Raw genomic sequence first — 19951 nt, 5'->3', positions numbered from 1 at the left:
TTCTATTCTTTGGATAAACCTGAGAAAATTAAAGGGATGGGGTGAAAAGGAGCAGATTATATTGGTTTCTTATCTGTGGATCTACATTTGCTTATTCCTCCTGGTAGAAAGAAAAAAAAGTTTAAGGGCAGGCCATTGCTAGCACATATATAACTTTTATATGAATTAGAAAAAGTACCTCATCTTGGTAAATGCAGCCCTGGGTTGGTGGTGTTTGGAGGCATAGCTGAATTTCAGCCCTCCTTACCCAGGTGCCCTTGAACAGAACATAACCTGAACAAGTATATACAATAGTCCAGAGTAGAATCCAGGAGAGAGGTAGAAGAGATTGTATGGTCCAAAGCAGGCATACAGAAGGGATAAATGATAACTGGAGAAGTTTGCTGTAACGTGCAATAAAAGAAAACACTTAAGAATATAGGTAAATTTAGAAGTACTTTTTTGGCATTGAATAGGGACCATTCTGTTGTGGCTCTTTAGACCCAAGTATTCTGGAAATATAATTCTAGTTAAGCAAATAGGGAATAGAATTTAGGAAAGTTGATTCTATGTTGGTCTCAATTCAAAGAACTTGAGTTCCTCATATATATTTCCACTCATGTGACCATCCCATCCTTGAAGAAGCCATTAAGAAAAAAATAAAAAAAGGCCTCTTCTTCCCAGAACAAAAATATAGATCGAAACATTCACATAAAGTATTTCATGATTAGTTTTAGTGGGTATGTGACTTAGTTGAGGGTTTGCAAACCCGGCTAATCGTCAGTTATCAGAAGTCCTATAAAACATGTAGATTATCTGCCCCCACTCTAGAAGATTCTGATTTGTTGCTTTGGCAACGAGCCTAGTATAGTTGAAACTTTAGCTTATATGTGACAAAACGAAGGAAAAAGCCAACGGTTGTGCCAAGAGAAGTTGTTTAAGTCTGTTTATACAGTGTCAAACATAAACCAGTGGAGAACTTGTAAATGTAACCTTGCAAATAAGTCAGTTAGTTATTGGAAAAAATACATTTCTGGAATTGTTTTCTCATAAAAATATTCTTCTCATTTTGCCATAAGATTCATGAGGAATTTGGTAGTTAATGGAAAGCTTTGGGCAGAGAAAGAGTTTGCAGTCTACATAATGGAAAGGAAAGATTTGCAAGCTGTAGCACTAAGGAGATTTAATGATAGCACCTAGGGAGCATGTCAGAATACAACCTGGAAGCATGGAGAAATGCAGAAAATGATACTATGTTTTACTTTGTCAGATTTTTGACTGTGTGAATAGTTGAGTAGAAATATACAGCTTTGTGGTATGTTGAATTACGTACCCCCCTCCCCCCCCCCCGCCCTGCAAAATGCATGTTCTTGGTCTTAGTCTGTTCCTGTGAGTGTGCGCCCATTATAAATGGGATCTCTTGAAGAAGTTGTTTTAGTTAGGGTATGGCTCAATCGAAGGTGAGTGGACCTTAATCTGATTACTGGAGTCCTTTTAAGCAGAAGAAATCCAGACATAATAAGAGAAACCATGAGAAGGGGCAGAAGCTGGAAATCATTAGCAACCTGGAAGAGAAAAGGAGAGAATATTCTTATGTGATGGGAAACCTAAGGAGCCCCAAGAATTGCTGGCTAGCCAGACCCTGCCAATCCAGAGTGGAGCCAGTCTTCTACCCAAATGGCTTGACTTGAACTTCTGACCTCTGAATCCAAGAGCCAAAAGATTCCCATTGGTTAAGCCAACCATGGTGTAATATTTGTCATAGCATCCTGGGAACTAATACAAACTCCTTTTGAATACAAAAGTAATTGTTGAGTCAGGGAAGGATGATCAGTAATAATGAAATCTTAAACAGCATTTTCTGATGGAACAACAACAACAAAAACCTCTTAATTTAAAGAGAAGTCAACAGATTTGCAATAGATGTTTTGAAACATTTAAAAAATTTTATTCACTGACAAAACAAAATATACTATTTCCAAGAACTGTTTCTTTATTCCCTTACACAGAGCAAAGCACTAGAGTACAGAGAATTGATTTGGCTTAGCATTAAGACATAAAAGGGTCTTTTGAGGCCCTTCATCATCAAGTTTAACTTCTTTCCTGTCTTTGTTTAGTACCAGTTCCAAAGATTGACTTTACTTGTAGTTTCCAAAATTTATTAATATTGTAGGTGTTATGAATTTACATATTGACTGAAAGGACACACAGGAAATTTTTTCATCAGCAAAATATTCCTTCCTGTAACTGGTTCTATTTAAATATAATTAATTGCAAATAATTGTAGGGATTTCTTATAGCACAGCTAGAATAAGAAAATTCATTTAAGCATTTGTGTGTGAATAGCTGATGCAACAGAGTATTGTGGAAAACCCTAATCTGAAGATGTAGGATACCTGGATTTTTGTTCTCTGGACCTTGGGCAGGCTACTTTTTTTCTCAAAGCCTCAGTTTTAATATATGTACAAGAGGGAAGGTTTATGTGCATGCGTGTGGTGGGGGCAAGGAAGGGAAGTTGTCAGATCCTGGAAGATCACAGCTAATTTAATATTCAGGCGTTAATTGAGTCCCTTCTATATTGAGATATGATAGTAGACCCTAAAAATCCAGATGTGATTAAGACTCAGTTCTCAAAAAGTGTCTGAAGCCTTATGTGACAGAGAGTTTTAAATACAGGACAGTGTGGATAAAGAAAAGGAAACAGATACAAGTGAGAAGTATATTGTTTTGTGAGGAGGAGGGCTTAGATTGATTTGCAGATACGTGATTTCTGAAATTTCTTCAAGTATTTTTTCAAATGGATTTTTGCTTAAGATTTGATGATGGGTAAAGAAAGGATCCAGAAACATGGCAGGAAACCCCACTGGGATGGAGCCCAATTTAGAGGAAATGCCTGGGAGTCTTTGGAGACTATGAAGATACAATATTTGTTACATTGTCAGTCTAAATCCTTCCAGCTCTCCAACCATTTAATAAAGTGTGTTCTGCACACACCAGCCTTATACAATTGGTTGTTTGTAGAAATCACAGACAAGGGGCTGAGTAACAAGTCTGGGGTGTAATGAAATGTAGATAAAACAATTTCATAAGACACAAAATGAACATCAGAATTGAACAGAAACAGGATACTGAATGGAGGTAACAAGGAGAATTGGTAACTAGTACAAATTTGTTGAAACCTCATGTTGGAGTTGCCACTGATTTCTTTTTTTTTAAAGGGGAATTCTTTTTCTTTTGTAAAAATTTATTTTTTATTTATTTCTCTCCTCTTACCCCCATTGTCTGCTCTATGTGTCTATTCACTGTGTGTTCTTCTGTGTCCGCTTGCATTATCTGGCGGCACTGGGAAACTGCATCTCTTTTTTGTTGCATCATCTTGCATCAGCTCTCTGTGTGTGCAGTGCCACTGATGGGCGGGCTGTGCTTTTTACACTCAGGGCAGCTCTCCTTGTGGGGCACACTCCTTGTGCGTGGGGCACTCCTACGTGGGGATGCCCCTGCGTGGCACGGCACTCCTTGTGCTTGGGCCAGCTTACCACATGGCTCAGGAAACCCTGGGCTTCAAACCCTGGACCCTCCATATGGTAGACAGATGCTCTATCAGTTGAGCCATATCTGCTTCCCACCATTGATTTCTATAGAAGATTTGGTGGGAATTGTGGTGTCTTTATGTTTCTTCACTATGCTCTGTGCCCCAGGAGGCTGATTTTATGGATTTTATAATCCTTTTGCCCTCTGGTTTATTTGGTTTGGCCAATGGGGAGCATTAGCAGGCAACTGGGAAGAGGGAGGAAACCAAGGCAGGGAATATAGTCCCCTGACTTCCTTTCTGTAGAGTTGCCAGGGGCTCATTGCACTCCTCTACCAGAAGCCACAGCTCCTTGTAGTAGGCCTGGGTTTGCTAAAGTTACTTGCCTCAGAATACTGCACTGGTCCTTGCGATTTCCTTAAACATCCTCTCAATTTTAAAATAGTTATTTTTTTAAACTCCTCAAATGACCTGATTCTGAGTGTATCAATTATTTCCTTTTTGAAGCAAGTCCTCTCTAAATACTGATGAACAGATTGGGACAACAACAACAACAACAACAACAAAAAGAAGGGATAAGAAATAAGCAATAGTTTGTGCTTCAGCTTTAAGTTAAAATTAACAATTCTATCATAGGCTCTGCAATGAGTTCTGTGAAGTTTTTGGAAATAAAATCATAGAATTGTTGTGCCATAGGGAATTTAGTCTAATATCCTTATTTTGTAGATAAGAAACTTATACTTCACAAGAGGTTATATGACTTGATCAATATTATGATGTTTTTAACAGGAGATTGTGAATGTGTGTGTTTGTGTGCAGATTTCCTTATGCTCATCCTATAAAAGCAGGTCTTTGAATTCACCTAAATTGTTCTTCCACCAAGTTATTCATTTCCAACCTTTCAACTTCCCCTAACATTTTCTCTTTCATTGAATGACTACTTGCCCTAAAGATAATTTTCTTTTGTGTGTGTGTGTGTGTGTTTGGTAAACCATTTCTGAGAAGCATTGCAAAAAATATGATCAGACAAATAAGAAGCTAACATCTTTTTGCCTTAAGATGTACAGCCATACTAGTTTATTGGCATGCCCCTGCAAGCCAGTTTTATTTATACTGTGTATGGATTCAATTTGTTGCCTCAGATATATTGTATATGGCATTCATAATTTAGATTTGATGAAAAAGAGTAAATGTGTAAATGCCAGTGGCGTGGTCCTCAGTGTTTCTCAAAACCTAGTTCAGGAACTTCCTGCATGACGATCAGTTCAGAACTTTTTTAGTAAAATATAGATTTTTCAGCCCCATATAAGTCCTGCTTAATCAAAACTTATAGAGGTGGTGTTCAGGGTTAAATTTCTGGAAACAATTTCTATGTACATCTAAGCTTGAAATTGTTGTACTGGGTTTGGTAGGAGAACATTGACAATATATGAAAATTATATGTCTGTTGAGGCTTGGGGCCTGGCTATCATGTGGTCAGTCCAGACAGACTTGCAACACCTACACTCTGGTTTATTGGATTTACCCCACTAGCTAACATGGAGGTAAAGAAGGTCAACCACCACACCAGGGAGCCAAGAGTGCCTACAACAGAAAGCAGGAGAATTGCATCCAGCATCCATGTGGAATCTAAGCCCCCTCTTGACATAGATGTGGAGTGGACAAAACCATTCTAAGGTCCACAGGATGGAGGAATAGAGTATGGATTACAGTGGTCTTGCTGATATTCTATTCATGAACTATTGTGATTAGTAATCAAAGAAAATGTGGCATTGGTGTGAAGAAAGTGGCCATGGTGGCTATGGGGGGTAGGGAGTGGGAGGAAGAGAAGTGATGTGGGGGCATTTTCAGGGGTTGAAGTTGTCCTGGGTGGTGCTGCAGGGACAGTTACCAGACATTGTATGTCCTACCATGGCCCACTGGGTGGACTGTGGGAGAATATGGGCTATGATGTGGACCATTGACCATGAGGTGCAGCGGTGCTCAGAGATATATTCACCACATGCAATGAATGTGTCATGATGATGGAGGAGGTTGTTGTTATGGGGGGAGGAGTGGGGTGAGGGGGGTGGGGGATATATGGGGACCTCATATTTTTTTAATGTAACATTGAAAAAAAATAAAGAAAAAAAAAAGAAAAGAAAATATTTGAAAATTGAGTGCACTCAGCCTGCTATTCACCTGTCTATTAGGGAAGAACGCTGGCTTTTAAATGTTTCTCTCTGAAGGACAATGGTTGTCTGGTGTGTATTTAGGTGAACAGGTAAATTAGGTCCCTGTGTATATTGAGCTCTGTGCTGTAAGTAGCAGACTTGGTTCTCTAGCAAACAACTTACTGATTGATGGATGAACCCCTATGGTGTTTTGAATCATCAAAGAAGCAAAGAAGGTGGCTGATTTGTGGTTGAAAGGGGCTAAATGTTCTCTCCTGGAGTTCAGGGAACCAGCTGCTTCCTGAGCTGGCAAAGGAGAGAAAACCTTGAGGCAGAGGAGCTTCAATTTGCATGAGATGTTCTAAGCAATCCTCCCATTAGCTGGCTGATGCCTTTCTTGATGACTACCTTGGGGAGGAGATGGAGGTTGTGAACTTTGAAGTGGATTATTAATTATTCATGCCTCTTTCCCCTGGATGGAGGTAGCCTGCATCTCAGGAGCCAGGCCCAGAATTCATTATCTTCCAGCCCATGTTTACAATAAAAATAACACTGAATATTAATCCTTTCACCTTCATTCTCAACTCCCTCTCCCTCCTCCTCCATTCTCTAGATAGGTTATTCAAAATCATGCCTCTCCCTTAATTCTCCCCATCCCTAGTACTCCTGAGTCATTCATTTACAATTTAATTATTTGGAGGTACATTAAACTGAGAATTAAGTTCAAGGGCTCGCTTGACTTGAAAGCTCCCCAGGATGCACCATTTCCCTATTCAGATTTTCGATTTATTTTGCAGCATGTTTGTTATCATCATGTCATGATTAGTGACTTGCTACTTGTCCTTTTTTATTTCTAACTTCTGAAATTTTAGGAGTTTCATACTTTTCCCTTTTTTTTAGGTAGAGTTATCTAGAGACTTTGCTTTCAGGTTTAATCAGGGTTTTATAGTAAATACCAGAAGAGTTTTCCCCTGACTAATGTGTGTGTGTGTGTGTGTGTACATCTGTGTGTGTGTGTATAAGCCTGGGAGTGTCTGTGTTGCTTTTTATAAGGGAGCCAATAAATAAATCATCCTTTTAAAATATATATGTTAATTAAGTGGAAGATCATTAGGTCCTTTTAACAAAAAAATCTGCCACATCATCTGATATATTGGGAAAGGATTGATTAGATGTAGATTAAAACTATTTTGCAGAAGACTTGGTTTGAAGGTATATAACCAGGAAAGGGGGAAAAAATTATTGCTTTGACATGGTCGCAGTTAATTTAACAAATATAATGAGTCACTGAGTTAATACCAATAAATTTTTCACTGCTTCTAAGCATTATTTTCTTTGCTTCATTCCAACTTTCTTTTTTTCCATAATTCCCCTTCTTATTCTTTCTCCATTTTTCTTTTTCCTTCTTTCTGCATTTTCTTTTCTCAGTTTTCTCTCTTTTTCTTGTAAAACAAAGTTCTACTCCAAGTGAACCATGGCTTTGTTCCTTTCTATGTTATCTTGAATAAATTTATTTTCCTTCCTAAACTTTAGTTTATGGGTTTCTTGTCTATAAAATGGAAATAATAATAATAATGCCACTTATTTCTTGGGTATACCAGAAAGATTAGGTAATGTTATAAGTTGAAAAATCACTGTTTAAACTACAAGCTTCTATAAAATGTTATTTTCCTTTATTTTCCCTCATCTTTTTCATTTGTCTTCTTTACCACCATCTTTTACCTAATCTTGGATGTAGGAGGTATATTTGTTAATCAGTTATCTTGTGAATGAATAAATAAATCTGTTGTGGAACTATAAATAGATTATCGGATGCTGTGTGTATATGACTACAAACCAAATGTAGGTTTAACAATGACTTAAACTTTTTGCACCCAAGCCCATAGAAGTGGAAAGGTGATTAATTTTTTTCATCTTGCTTCTGGTCTTCTGGTGCATTAGTCCAGTGAATTCAGAAGGCTAGTCTTATAAAATGAAGCCAGTGTCACATTTTGACTTTCAAATTGATTACATGGAATGAAAAATTCCTTAGAACTTCATTTTCAATTCTGTCACAAATATTGTTTCAACAACCAGTTGGTTAAGTCCACTGAGGCAGTAGTTTTCAAACTGTGTTCTGTGGTGTGTTAAGGGTTCTAGTAATATGCCTATATTGAAGCTGGGAGCTTGGGAGTGGCACTGCCCATGCTTTGAGACCATCCCCCTTATTTCTCCAGAACAGCTTTGTTTATCTTAATTAAGCTTTCACGTGAAATTGTGCTTGAAGAAATGGCTTCGCTGTTAATAAAATGTTTGTATTTTATCAAAATTATAAACCAGGGTTGAAGATTCTAAATGAGCTCACTGGTATTCTAAATTACAAACTGGCTCATATATTTCAAGCCCATATATGGGAAGAATTATTTAAATGCATTAGTTGTTTGATATGTTTAGAAGGCCATTGGGTCTGGAGTCTCAGATATGGTGGTTGAACAGTGAAGTATTCTACCCTTAAAGCTTTCTGTTTTTATAACTGCTTATGACAGAGTCACTATATCTTGTCACTGATTCAACGCAAATTGAAAAACACTTAAGCCTGTGTGGGCTCGCTGGCAGTGATTAGCGGCCCACGAGGTCCGGGCAGCCTTCCACGGCTCGGCGGGAAGCCCCTAGGCCAGCGCATAGGCCTAGGTTCTCCAGGCGTGGGGGACGCGCGGTAAAAACCACGGAGACAGCCTGAGCGCAGGAACAAGTCTGCTTTATTGCGGAAATACACTTGGTTATATAGGGTTGGGTAGAGGGAGGGGCAGGAGCTGGGGCGGGTTAACTACGGGGCGGTAGTGGATAGGCGGAGTTGTGCAGGCGGCTATGAGGTAGGCAGTAGCCAGGGAAGAAGGCAGATTATATATTGGCAACGTGGGCGGGACTGGCGGGAAGGACAGCAACGGCTGGAGGAAGGAGATAACAAAGGCTGGGGGAAGGGATGCAGCAACAATTGCTCCTTCTGTTTTTTAAGGGAGAGTAGATGAAAACAGAGTATCTCTGGGGGGACGAGGGGTGAGGGGGCAGAATTGACTGGCTAAGGGCAAATGACATAGCATTTGATCAGGATGCATGTATAGCCCTTAGAGTCGGTACGTGCTAGTGCTAAATGAAATATCTAACCTGATGTTGCTTTTTTGGGGTGGATAGCACTGTGGCTAACTTAACTGCAAAATTTCTCTGACGTATAGCAATAAAGGGGGGTGGGGGGTGCACCCAAGCCCTTTACGCCGAGGGAAACAAACCCGTGCCGGCGGCTACGGTCAGGGAGTTCTACAGTAAGCAGCTTACAGGCAGGAAGTACGGTGGGAAGGGGGGCGAGGACATGGTCGAGATTGAGGAATGGAATCAGAAGCAACGAGACGTTGGTAATGAATTTGGACAAATCCTCATACACTGTCAGCATGATCTTTGGCAAGGCGGATGATTCGTCGAATGGCCCAGGGACCGACGGTGAGGCCCAGGACAATGAGCAGAACTGGGGTTAGTAACGGGAGGAGATAGGGGAGGAGGGGCTGCAGGAAGCCCCAGGAACCAGCAGTTTGGGCTCGTTCAAGTCGGCGTTGGTTGAGACCTTTTTCAAGTTCTTTTAAGCTAGAGTCTACTAAGCCGGTATAGTTAGCATAAACGCAGCATTCTTCTCCTAGAGCAGCACATAGGCCACCTTCTTTAAGGAGGAGGAGGTCAAGGCCTCGGCGGTTTTGCAGGACAACTTCAGAGAGAGAATTAAGAGAGTCTTTAAGGTATTTGACTGCATCACGGAGGTAGATGATATCAGAGTCTACTGCTTGTCTGAGGTTTTGGAGGGCAGATGCTTGTGTGGCTAGAGCTGCAACACCAGTGGCAGCTCCAGCTGCAGCTAGGAGGGAAGTGACAGTGAGTACAGCAGTAATAGGTTCGCGTTTGTGGAGGTAAATAGCTTCTTGCGTGTGATCAAAGGCTTCAAAGAAATGTAGAGGAGTGTGATAAATGACTCGAGGTGTGAGGAGGATAAGAGCACATGTTTTTTGGTCTTGTTAAGTGTAGCAACAGATAAGCATGGAGTAAGTCCGGTGGAAGAGCAAAGCCATAGGGTAGTGTTTAGAGGAATTAAGTATTTGGTAGAGATATTTGGGGAGGTATAGTTGGCACAGGCTGTAAGGCTGGGAGTGCGAGAAGAACGGGGGTGAATGCATAAACCTTTGGAAGAGATGTGCGTAAAAGTGAGTGGGACATGAGTAGATTGATTCCAATTGCAGGAAGAGGGGGAATCGTCGGTGGAGGAAGTAAAGAGTGGTGAAGGAATAGCAAGTGGATCATAGAGGGGGAGGCTGGGGGAAAGACACAACCAGCAAGAGCGAGTGAGGTTGGGGTGGGAGGCGTTGAGAGAGAAATAGGAGGCGTTTAGGAGTCTGAAGTAGGGACTAGAGGAGATGAGAGGATGTGGTTGTAAATCTGAAGCAGGGGGGGAAGTGGGCCTAGTAGAAGGAACGAAGGCGGTCGAGGTGGAAGAGATTTTGAGGGGAGTAGATGAGGACGGAAGAAGGTGAACAGTGGGTGGGGGAGGAGGGTTAAGGATGTGGTTGGGACCAATAGCAGAGAGTGGGGCGGAGACAGGTCTTTTCATTATAATAAAAAAGGCACCAGGGTCATACTCGGTCATATACAGACGGATCCCCCAAGTGCGGCCTGTGAACCACTGATCTGAATTAGGGTCTTTGACAGAAAGTGTGACGCGGTCCCATCGATTTCCATACTTGAGAGTGAGATATGGGTCTTTGTCTTTTGGGGTTGTAGACAGGCCATAGGCTATGGTTTCACAACCCCAGGATGGGCAGTAGTAATGTGTCGGATCATGACAGCCTCTCACTGAAGGGGGGCATATATAGTAACCGGAAAGAGTTTTCCCGTAGGGGCCAGTAAGGCCACTGCTAGGGGTGCCTGAGCACTTGGGTCGGGGTGGCAACTTATTACTGATGTATCCCATGTTAAATGTATTTATAACAGAGCTTGAGATTTTAGTATCTGTGTGATCGTATCCAGCTAGCCGGCAAACGTGCAGCGTGAAGGAGGGGGCTCCAGCAGTCACGTTGAAGGCGAGAAGTTTTTCAAACTGCCAGAGGCTGAGGGTCCAATTGAAGGGCTGGTGATTCAGGTTGGCGGTAGCAGAGGAGGCTAGAGACAGCATGAGGATAAGGAGATGAATGAGACGGGGGAGGGTGGAGGAGCAGGAGGCGGGGGTCTGGATAGAGCGGGCTTGTCTGAGGAGTTGAAGAATTTGGCGTTCGATGGGGTCATCATCTTCAAGAGAAAGTCGGCTTAGGCGGCGGGCAAAGAAGCGTTGTCCACGTCGTTCGCGGCGAGAGAGAGCTGGTGTGGTCCCCATGGGCGACGGTGTTGGGGTAGTAGGCTCAGATGAATGTACTTGGGGGCGCATAGTGGTCATGGGAGAAGGACTACAAGAGAGATGAGGATAGCAATTAGAAGCAACCAGGCAATAGCGAGGAGAAGACGTTGACGAAGGTTCCAGTCTGTTGGGGCTGTGGCTGCGAGACAGACAGCTGAAAAGATTGTTAGAAAAATGAAAATTGCAAGAAAAAAGCAAAGTAAGAGTGGGTGGGAGGGGAGCTTGAGGAGCATTTGCACGGTGAGTTCCCTTTATTGATAGGTTATAAGGCACGTTTTGGTGAAGGTCAGGCACTTGTCAACGGCGGGTTGCGGAGGTAGCAGAGGCTTCTCTTGTGCAGAGTTGGGTCTTTGGAAAGATCTGGAATGACAAAAAGGAAAAAAGAGCCCCCATAGAGGAGGGGCAATCAGCAGAAAGAAACTTAGAGAGAGCACTTATTGGAATAGAAACATTTTTAGGAGGGGGCTTGGCCGATGTCTCAATCATTGCCATTAGCATTGTGTTCTGGTATCAAAGGACGTGGGATGTCTTCGGGGTCTGGCGCTAGTGGGCGCGGGATATCATCTAGGTCAAGCTGCTGTGTTGCAGGCCGGATGTACCTTCCTGGGACCCAAAGAGGCTGTCGTTCTGTTTCTGGGAAAATACAGGCGAACCCTCTTCCTTGTGCTAGCAGAGGGGCAGGTTCTTCTTGCCAGCAATTGGAAGCTGGGTCTTTCCAGTAGACCACAGGAGTTTGGGAAGGCGGCCACATAGGTCCCCAATGCTTATGCGTGGGAGAGAGTCCTTGACTATCAAAAGTTAGGAGATTGTGATGGATGAGACAAGCTGTTACAACATCTGCTGGAGCTTTGTGGGGGGAAGAGGCTTTCTCTTTTTGAATGAGTAGGTTGAGCTGTTGATGAGTGCGTTCGACAATTCCTTGTCCTTGTGGGTTATACGGAATGCCGAAGTGATGTGTGATGTGATACATTTGCACAAAGTTGGCAAAGGAAGCACTGCGGTATGCTGGCCCGTTATCTGTTTTGAGGTCCCACGGGACTCCCATGAACAGAATGGCTTGGCGAAGAGCCTTGATGCAATGTTTGGCACTCTCCCCTGCGAGGGGCACCGCGTAGCACAGATGGGAAAAGGTGTCAATGGCTACGTGAAGATACTTGAAGCGGCCGAAGGCGCTGACATGAGTGACATCTAGTTGCCACCGCGAGTTAGGTCGGAGGCCGCGAGGGTTGACACCTCGGGGTTGCAGGGGCCCCAGAGGGAGGAGAGGGGCGCACACGCGGCACGAGCGCACTAGGTGCTTGCAGGTTTCAGCGGGTAATTCTGGATAGAGCTTGCGAATTGTCCGCGCTGAGTAATGAAACCGCGAGTGCAGCAACTTAGCGTGGTTGATGGGGTCTCCAAGCAGATTTTCATCCACAACATAATCTTTGCAGGCTAAAGGAAATACTCTAAAGCTTGACACCGCCGCATCGGCAAGGTTGTTGCCGTGGGCAAGGGGCCCCGGAAGGTTGGAATGACTTCGCAAATGTGTGATGAACCAGGGCTGCTGTCTCGTTTCAAGTAAGCGCTGCATGAAGGCAAGCGCTCGGTCAATGTTTGAATCGCCTGGCAAAAAGGTGGCAAGTGGCAGGCTGCGACAAACTTGTAGTGTGTATAGGCTGTCTGTAAAGATATTGAGAGGCTGGCTTGGGTGGAGATTGAGGACCGCTGCGACCGCTAGGAGCTCGCCTACTTGAACAGAAAAGTCATTGGCGAATACTAAGTGCTGGGGCTCAGGTTTTCCAGGAGTGTAGATAACGGCTGCAAACGCTGTTTTTGAGGCATCTGTGAAGGCAGTGATGGCTGATGGAATGGGGTTCCGCGCAGGCAACGGGCGGAACGGGTTAGAGAATGCTAACTGAGACACCCCTTGCAGCAAACGGTGATGAGGGTAGTGATTATCAAAGGAGCCGCGAAAGAGCTCTACTAAGCTCTGCATCTGGGTATTGTTCATAATAAGGGAAGAAACTTCTTTGGCATCAAGAGGCCAAATAATAGTGTGCGGTGGGATACCATACGTTTGTATGGAAAGGAAGACTAAGTCAGTGGCCAACGCAATCCAGGCCCTTAGGAAAGGGCAGATTTTTGGGAGTTTGCTCTTTGACGTGTGCAGAAAAAGAAGAGGACCATCTTGCCACAGGAGACCTGTCGGGGTGACCGGCGTCGGTAGAACCAGGGCAAAGATTGGAAGATCTGGAGAGAATCGCTCGAGGCGGCATTGCTGAAGCGCATCACTGACTTGTTGGACGGCTTCTTGCGCAGCGCGGGTGATGGTGATCTTTTGCCGGACTGCAGCAGGTGGGCTATCTTTGGTTTGCAGAAGCTCGAAGAGAGGCTGCATTTGTGCTGTCGTGATGGGAAGAGCTGATCGAAGCCAATTGATTTGCCCACAAAGTTGCTGAAGTTCAGTCAGTGTCATAGTGGGAGAGATGTGCAGCTGAGGGCTTGACGGTTGTATGAAGTGATGGAAATGAAAGCCCAAGAATTGAAAAGGAGGTTTGAGGTTTATTTTGTCTGACTGTACGGTAAGCCCGAGACTCGAGAGGTTGGTCATCACTGCAGAAAGCAGGTCATTGAGAAGGGTGCTAGAACTCGCTGCTAAGAGAAGATCGTCCATATAATGGATGATGTATGTTTCTTCAGGCTGGAAATGAGAGCGCAGCGGCTCGAGGGCACAGTTGACATAAAGCTGGCACATGGTGGGGCTATTCCGCATACCTTGTGGTTGCACCCTCCACTGGAATCGGCGTGCTGCGCCCTGGTTGTTAGTGCGTGGGACTGTAAATGCAAATCGTGGGCAGTCCCGCGGGTGAAGAGGAATGGAGAAAAAACAGTCCTTGATGTCGATGGTCGCCGCATGAAAATGCTGGGGGACTGCAGTAGGATGGGGGCAGCCTGGCTGGGGTGACCCCATCGGCTTGATGTGCTTGTTGATTTCTCGAAGGTCGTGGAGAAGGCGGAACTTGCTAGTGTTTTTTTTGTTAATGACAAAGATTGGTGAGTTGTAGGGACTGGTGGACGGCTCAATGTGCCCCGCTTGTAGTTGTTCCTCGACGAGGGCAGAGAGAGCCTGTAACTTGTGCACGGGCAAGGGCCACTGCTCGACCCAGATGGGCTCCTCTGTGTCCCATTCCAGAGGGATAGGGTCAGGTCTTGAGACAGGAGCAGTGGCCCCTAGAAGGGGGGGGGGCAGCGCGGCTGAGAAGGCTTCTGTGGTGATTCGAGCTTTTAGCTGGCTGAGGACATCTCGTCCCCACAGGATGGTTTGAACTGAAGAAAGGACGAGTGGACGAATTTGGCCTTCGTGACCTTCTCGATCGTTCCAATGCAAAGGCTGTGATGTCTTCCAGGAGGTAGCAGCTCCCGTGGCGCCAATGACTTGAGGGCCGGTTTCGAGGGGCCAGTGGTTGAAGGCAGCGATTTCAAAGGGAATACAAGAGATTTCAGCACCAGAGTCTAAGAGCCCTTCAAGCCACTGCCCGTTGATTTTGAGCTCGAGGGAAGGTTTCTGGTGATGTGTGATAGGCATTGTCCACATTAGGGCTTTGGAGCTCTCTTGAAGGCCTCTTGGGAGAGGGGCTGAGGCCTGCCCCGTTGGAAGTTTAAAGGCTGTTGCGAGGAACGGCAATCGCGAGCCCAATGGTACCCTTTTCCACAGCGCGGGCATGGTGTGGGGGGGCCTCTCGGTCGGCGCAGTGCCTCGGCAGGGCGGGGAGCCGCTTGTTGAGGGCACTCGCGGATGAAATGACCAGGTTGACCGCATCGAAAGCAGGCAGAAGCAGAGGCAGAGGACACAGCCATGGCGGAGGCGAAGGCAGTAGTAAGCGCTTTAGTTTGAGGGTCAATATCTTGGCAGGCTAAGACCCACTCGTGTATCTGCTTGTCGCGAAGAGGGAGGATGACAGTCCAGAAGGGTGTGAGGCATCCGTCGAGAATAAGCTCTTTTGCTAACATAAATTGGGCGTCTTCATTGGTGATTTTCCACTGACAGGCTTCTAGAACGCGTGCGACAAACGCAGGAAAGGTCTCTTGTGGGTCTTGAAGCATTTGCGCAAATTTGGTAGATTGCTTGGAGGAGACTAGCGAAAATGACCGCTGGACAAGGTTCTTTGCTCGTTGCCAAAACCCTGGATCTATATTGACATAAGACTGAGGATTAGCAAAGCCGTTGATTCCGGTGTAGGCGTCCGGTGGATCTCTGACACCGATGTGGACGTTCTCTGCTACTTGCTGCTCAACAGCATGCTGATAATAGGCACGCCATTCAAGAAACTGACCGGGCTGAAGGATGGCGCGGGCTAAGGAAATCCAGTCATAGGGGAGCGCAAGTTGAACTCCCAGTTCTTCTAACAATTGTTGGACATATGGGCTACCTATACCATCTTCCTTCACGGCCTTTCGCAGTGTCTTGATCTCTTCGGCCGTAAAGGGAAGCCAGGTCTGAGGGCGCTGTGGCGTAGGCAGCGGGTTGAGCGGGTAAAGCTGAGGGGCGGAAGGGTGCGCTCTTCCGGAGTCGCCGTTATATGGTGGTGGCGAGGGATGAGCGGTAGCGGGAAACAAGTGAGGGAGTGGCAGCTTAGCAGCGTCAAGGCGGCAACAAGCTGGTGGCGGGACCCTTTTGAGCGTCGGACAAGATGGCGGTGAAGCCACGTCATTTCCGGGAGCCGGCCAAGATGGCGGCGAAGTTACGTCACTTCTGGGGGCCGGCCAAGATGGCGGCGGAGTTACATCATTTCTGGGGGCTGGCCAAGATGGCGACGAAGCTACATCATTTCCAGGGGCCAGCCAAGATGGCGGCGAAGCTACATCATTTCCGGGGGCCGGCCAAGATGGCGGCGAAGCTACATCATTTCCGGGGGCCGGCCAAGATGGCGGCGAAGCTACATCATTTCCGGGGGCCGGCCAAGATGGCGGCGAAGCTACATCATTTCCGGGGGCCGGCCAAGATGGCGGTGAAGCTACATCATTTCCGGGGGCTGGCCAAGATGGCGGCGAAGCTACATCATTTCCGGGGGCCGGCCCGGGGGATGACGAGACAGGAAGGGGCGGGTAAAGGCGAGAGGAAGCGCCTTTGTTCCCACCAGCGGGCTCTAATCCGGGTGAAGAAGAAGCAGGAAGCACGCCATCTTGGGCAGGGGTGGAGGAAGGAGGAGGAGGTCCGCTATTCTGAGGAGCCACAGAAACGGTTTCTGTAGGCGGCGGGGAGCGCGAGCGGGGAGGCTCGCGCTCGAGAGCTGCGGCGAGCTGGTCAGACAGAGAATTCGTGTCTCTAAGATCATCGGGCTCATAATCATTGGGTTGTTTGATCGATTTGTCCCGGATGACTTCGGATGGTGCACCAAGGAGGCAGGCACGAACGGCCACAAGAGTAGGCAGCAGGCCGGGCGGAAAAGACCGCCTTTCATGCTCTATGGCAGAGGTAACTCGATCTATTAGCCGTGAGTACGTGTCCGGGCTCCAGAGCTGGCAGGTGGCGAGCCACGGATTGAAGGGGAGTAGTAAGTCCCAATATTTTTGGAGCTGTTTCAGGGAAACGCGAACCCCATTGGTATCAAGCAGGGCGGCTAAAAGCCGAACCTGAGGGGTATGGTGTGAAGAGAGGGAGGTGCCCATAGTGGGAGAAGAAAAGACGGCGACGGGGTCCCTACCTGGAGAGCTGAAATGGTCGCCAGTAGACAACAGCAACAGCAGACAACAGGGGCCGTAAGGCGGTGGAAGGAAAGGATCCCGGACGAGCCCCCAGGTGTGGGCTCGCTGGCAGTGATTAGCAGCCCACGAGGTCCGGGCAGCCTTCCACGGCTTGGCGGGAAGCCCCTAGGCCAGCGCGTAGGCCTAGGTTCTCCAGGCGTGGGGGACGCGCGGTAAAAACCACAGAGACAGCCTGAGCGCAGGAACAAGTCTGCTTTATTGCGGAAATACACTTGGTTATATAGGGTTGGGTAGAGGGAGGGGCAGGAGCTGGGGCGGGTTAACTACGGGCAGTAGTGGATAGGCGGAGTTGTGCAGGCGGCTATGAGGTAGGCAGTAGCCAGGGAAGAAGGCAGATTATATATTGGCAACGTGGGCGGGACTGGCGGGAAGGACAGCAACGGCTGGAGGAAGGAGATAACAAAGGCTGGGGGAAGGGATGCAGCAACAAGCCTGCACTCTAATATGCTTTCTCTCTCACTTGATATATAAACCTGGCCTTTATATTTTGGGAGCCAAGGATGCGGATATAGACTTGAGTCATAAATGATGAGGTTGTTTATTATTCTCTTTCTTTTCTATAAAGGGACAGATAAAAAGCAAGGGTGAGAAGCAAAAGTTGTATGAATGGAAATATTAAAGAAGAAACCTCAATGGAAATGTGTGCCAGCCCTCAGATATTCAATCTACTTATTTCTACTGATTCATCCCTTGAAATGTCTTGTTCATCTGATCTTTCCTCTCTATTCCCATAGCGCACATCTTCTTCCAAGTGTTCCTCAACTTGTCCCATTCTTCCTGTCTCCATTGCCACTCGCTTTTAATCTATTATAAACATGGTCTCAGAATTGACTTTATAAAAATATTTTTTCTCCCATGGTAAAAAAAAAAACCTCATGTGACTACCCATTATATCAAGATCAAGTCCTCCCTCAATAATAAAATATTCAAGTCGTCCAGAATTTCTTCATCTTTAAAAGGAGTCGAATTCTACCTTTCAGTGTATCTAAATCTTATTTTTTTATTCCATCCAGACTATTTGCTTCTCTCCTTTCCAGTTGTGTCACAGGCTTCAAGACTTTTCATTGCTTTGTTTCCTACTATCCCATATGCTTGTCCAAATAACTGGACCATTTTTTCCCTCAAGTTTTAGTTCTGGCCCTATACTCTTTTATGGTCACTTTTGATTCACTATATTCTTCTACATATATTTTGCTAAATATAATATGAGACATTTATTTTGATAAAATTAATGCTACTTATCTTTTTACTGCTTATATGTATTTCTAGTAGAGTGTTATCTCTTGAAAAACAAGAACCAGTTCTTAACCATGCACCAACCAACTCCACTGATAACAATAATAATTACAATTTATTTTGTTGGATTTTTTGGCGTGTGTGTGTGTGCACTTATTAAGATTCAAGAAATGTGATAATCATTTTGTTTCTATGATCTCATTTAATCCTCAAAATCATTGCAAGCTAGTTTCAGCACATGAGAAAATCAAGGTGCCTAGGTGTTAAATGGTTTCTCTGAGGTGTCACAGATAATATTTAGCAGAGCCATGGATTAAAATCTAGTTCTGTCTGATCAGAAAAAAATGAAAACATGATCAACATGGCAACATGGCATCCCTTGAAAAAAACTCCCCCGAGATTCAATGAATAAAAGGATGAATCCCAGTTGCTTAGAATGTTGGAGGATGGTAGAGAGTGTAAAAGGATTCCACAAAAGCTGAGTCAAAGAAATAGAAAAATACTAGTTAGGACACTTTTGTCATGGACCTGCCCATTCATTTCCTTCTCCCTCACTTGGTCCCGTGTACTTTATCAAAGGCAGTAACTGGATCCCTCCCACCTCCCACAAGGGACACAAATTATAGAGGCACCCATAGCAGTGATAGAACCACTTGCATATTCTGGCACAGGAACCCAAGTCCACAGAGACTCTGAAAGGAACACAAGCTGCTGAGGACTGCTACAAACAAAATGGCCCATGGGTAGGGGATAAGAAAGAAACCACAGTAGAACTGTGGCTGGCAAGTGGTGTGCTCACTCAATTGAGTTTCTTTTCACTGGACCATGTAACTGCAAAGCAGACATTTCTGGTGTGACCAACCTTTCTGGATTGATCCCATCTGTCTCCCTAGGGCAGGATACCTTAACAGGGAAGAAATTGGAAGCATAAAAGCCTCACAGAGAAATAAAAGGGGGTGTGTGTTAAGTGTTAAACTAAATGGGCCTAAGACAGAAGGGTCCCAGAATTGAAAAGAGTAAGAAAAACGGGGCACTGAGTGAGGGAGAGAATTTAAACAAATCATTGGAGCAGAGGAAAAATGAATGCACAAAACAAAGAGAACAGATAAAGATTCCCAAAGAAGAAACAGAGGAAAGGAAGTTTTCTCCTGGAGGTAAAACAATTATACCAAGCATGCAATCTTAAAAATTGCATTGCATATCCAGGACAAGAATCAAATGAAGAACAGCTAAGAAAATCTATCAGCTAAAGTTGGGCTTTCCAAAGTTCTATAATAAGTTGGACCAAGCATCAAAGAAGAGCCTTAACACAAAGCCAACAATAAAGCCCTAGACAAAGGGAGGAAGTGACCTTCACAGTTAACGTATCAAGATAATCAGAAACCTGGACATCAGCAAAAATTACAAGCCATACTAAGAAACTGGAAGATATGGCTCAGTCAAGGGAACAAATTAAAACTTCAGAAGAGACACAGAATTTGGAACAACTAATCAAAGAAGTTCAAACAGATTACCTAAATCAATTCAAGGAGGTGAAGGAAAATATGCACAAGGAGGTAAAGGATATTTATTTAGCTTGCAAGAGACGGCCAAGGCAATATATTAGAAATGGATTGGCTTTGCAATGATGATTTATTAGGTTAAAAGCTTAACAGTTCTGAGTCCATGAAAAGTGTCCAAATCAAGGCATCTTCATGAGATGCTTTCTCCCTAAGCTGCAGCTGTGGACGATCAGGCATATAACAGCTTCTGGTTTCAGTGGCCTCCTCTCAGCTTCTATGTTCCCTTGATTTCAGCTTCTGACTCTGGGGTGCCTTCTTTCTCGGTTTCTGGGGGCTTCTCTGTGTCTCTGCATGTTTCTCTTATTTATAAAGGACTCCAGTAAGAGGATTAATATCC

At 45.0% G+C, this 19951-nt stretch overlaps 1 protein-coding gene across 1 annotated transcript in view; it reads right to left on the bottom strand.

Moving 5' to 3' along the window:
• Positions 1 to 16840, bottom strand: part of LOC111764914 (uncharacterized) — a 34806-nt gene extending 17966 nt beyond the window's left edge. Inside the window, exons 1-2 of the mRNA XM_071211975.1 lie at positions 16756 to 16840; positions 10317 to 11117 (exon numbers count right to left, since the gene is read on the bottom strand). Of these exons, the coding sequence (XP_071068076.1) occupies positions 10317 to 11107 (791 nt within the window). The 5' untranslated portion in view covers positions 11108 to 11117; positions 16756 to 16840. The remainder of the gene's footprint in view (positions 1 to 10316; positions 11118 to 16755) is intronic.
• Positions 16841 to 19951: the final 3111 nt, after the last annotated feature.

Source organism: Dasypus novemcinctus, chromosome 3 (genome assembly GCF_030445035.2).
Source record: "Dasypus novemcinctus isolate mDasNov1 chromosome 3, mDasNov1.1.hap2, whole genome shotgun sequence".
Classification (NCBI taxonomy): domain Eukaryota; kingdom Metazoa; phylum Chordata; class Mammalia; order Cingulata; family Dasypodidae; genus Dasypus; species Dasypus novemcinctus.
The sequence above is the reverse complement of the archived record's forward strand: the minus strand, read 5'-3'. Positions and strand labels throughout refer to the sequence as shown.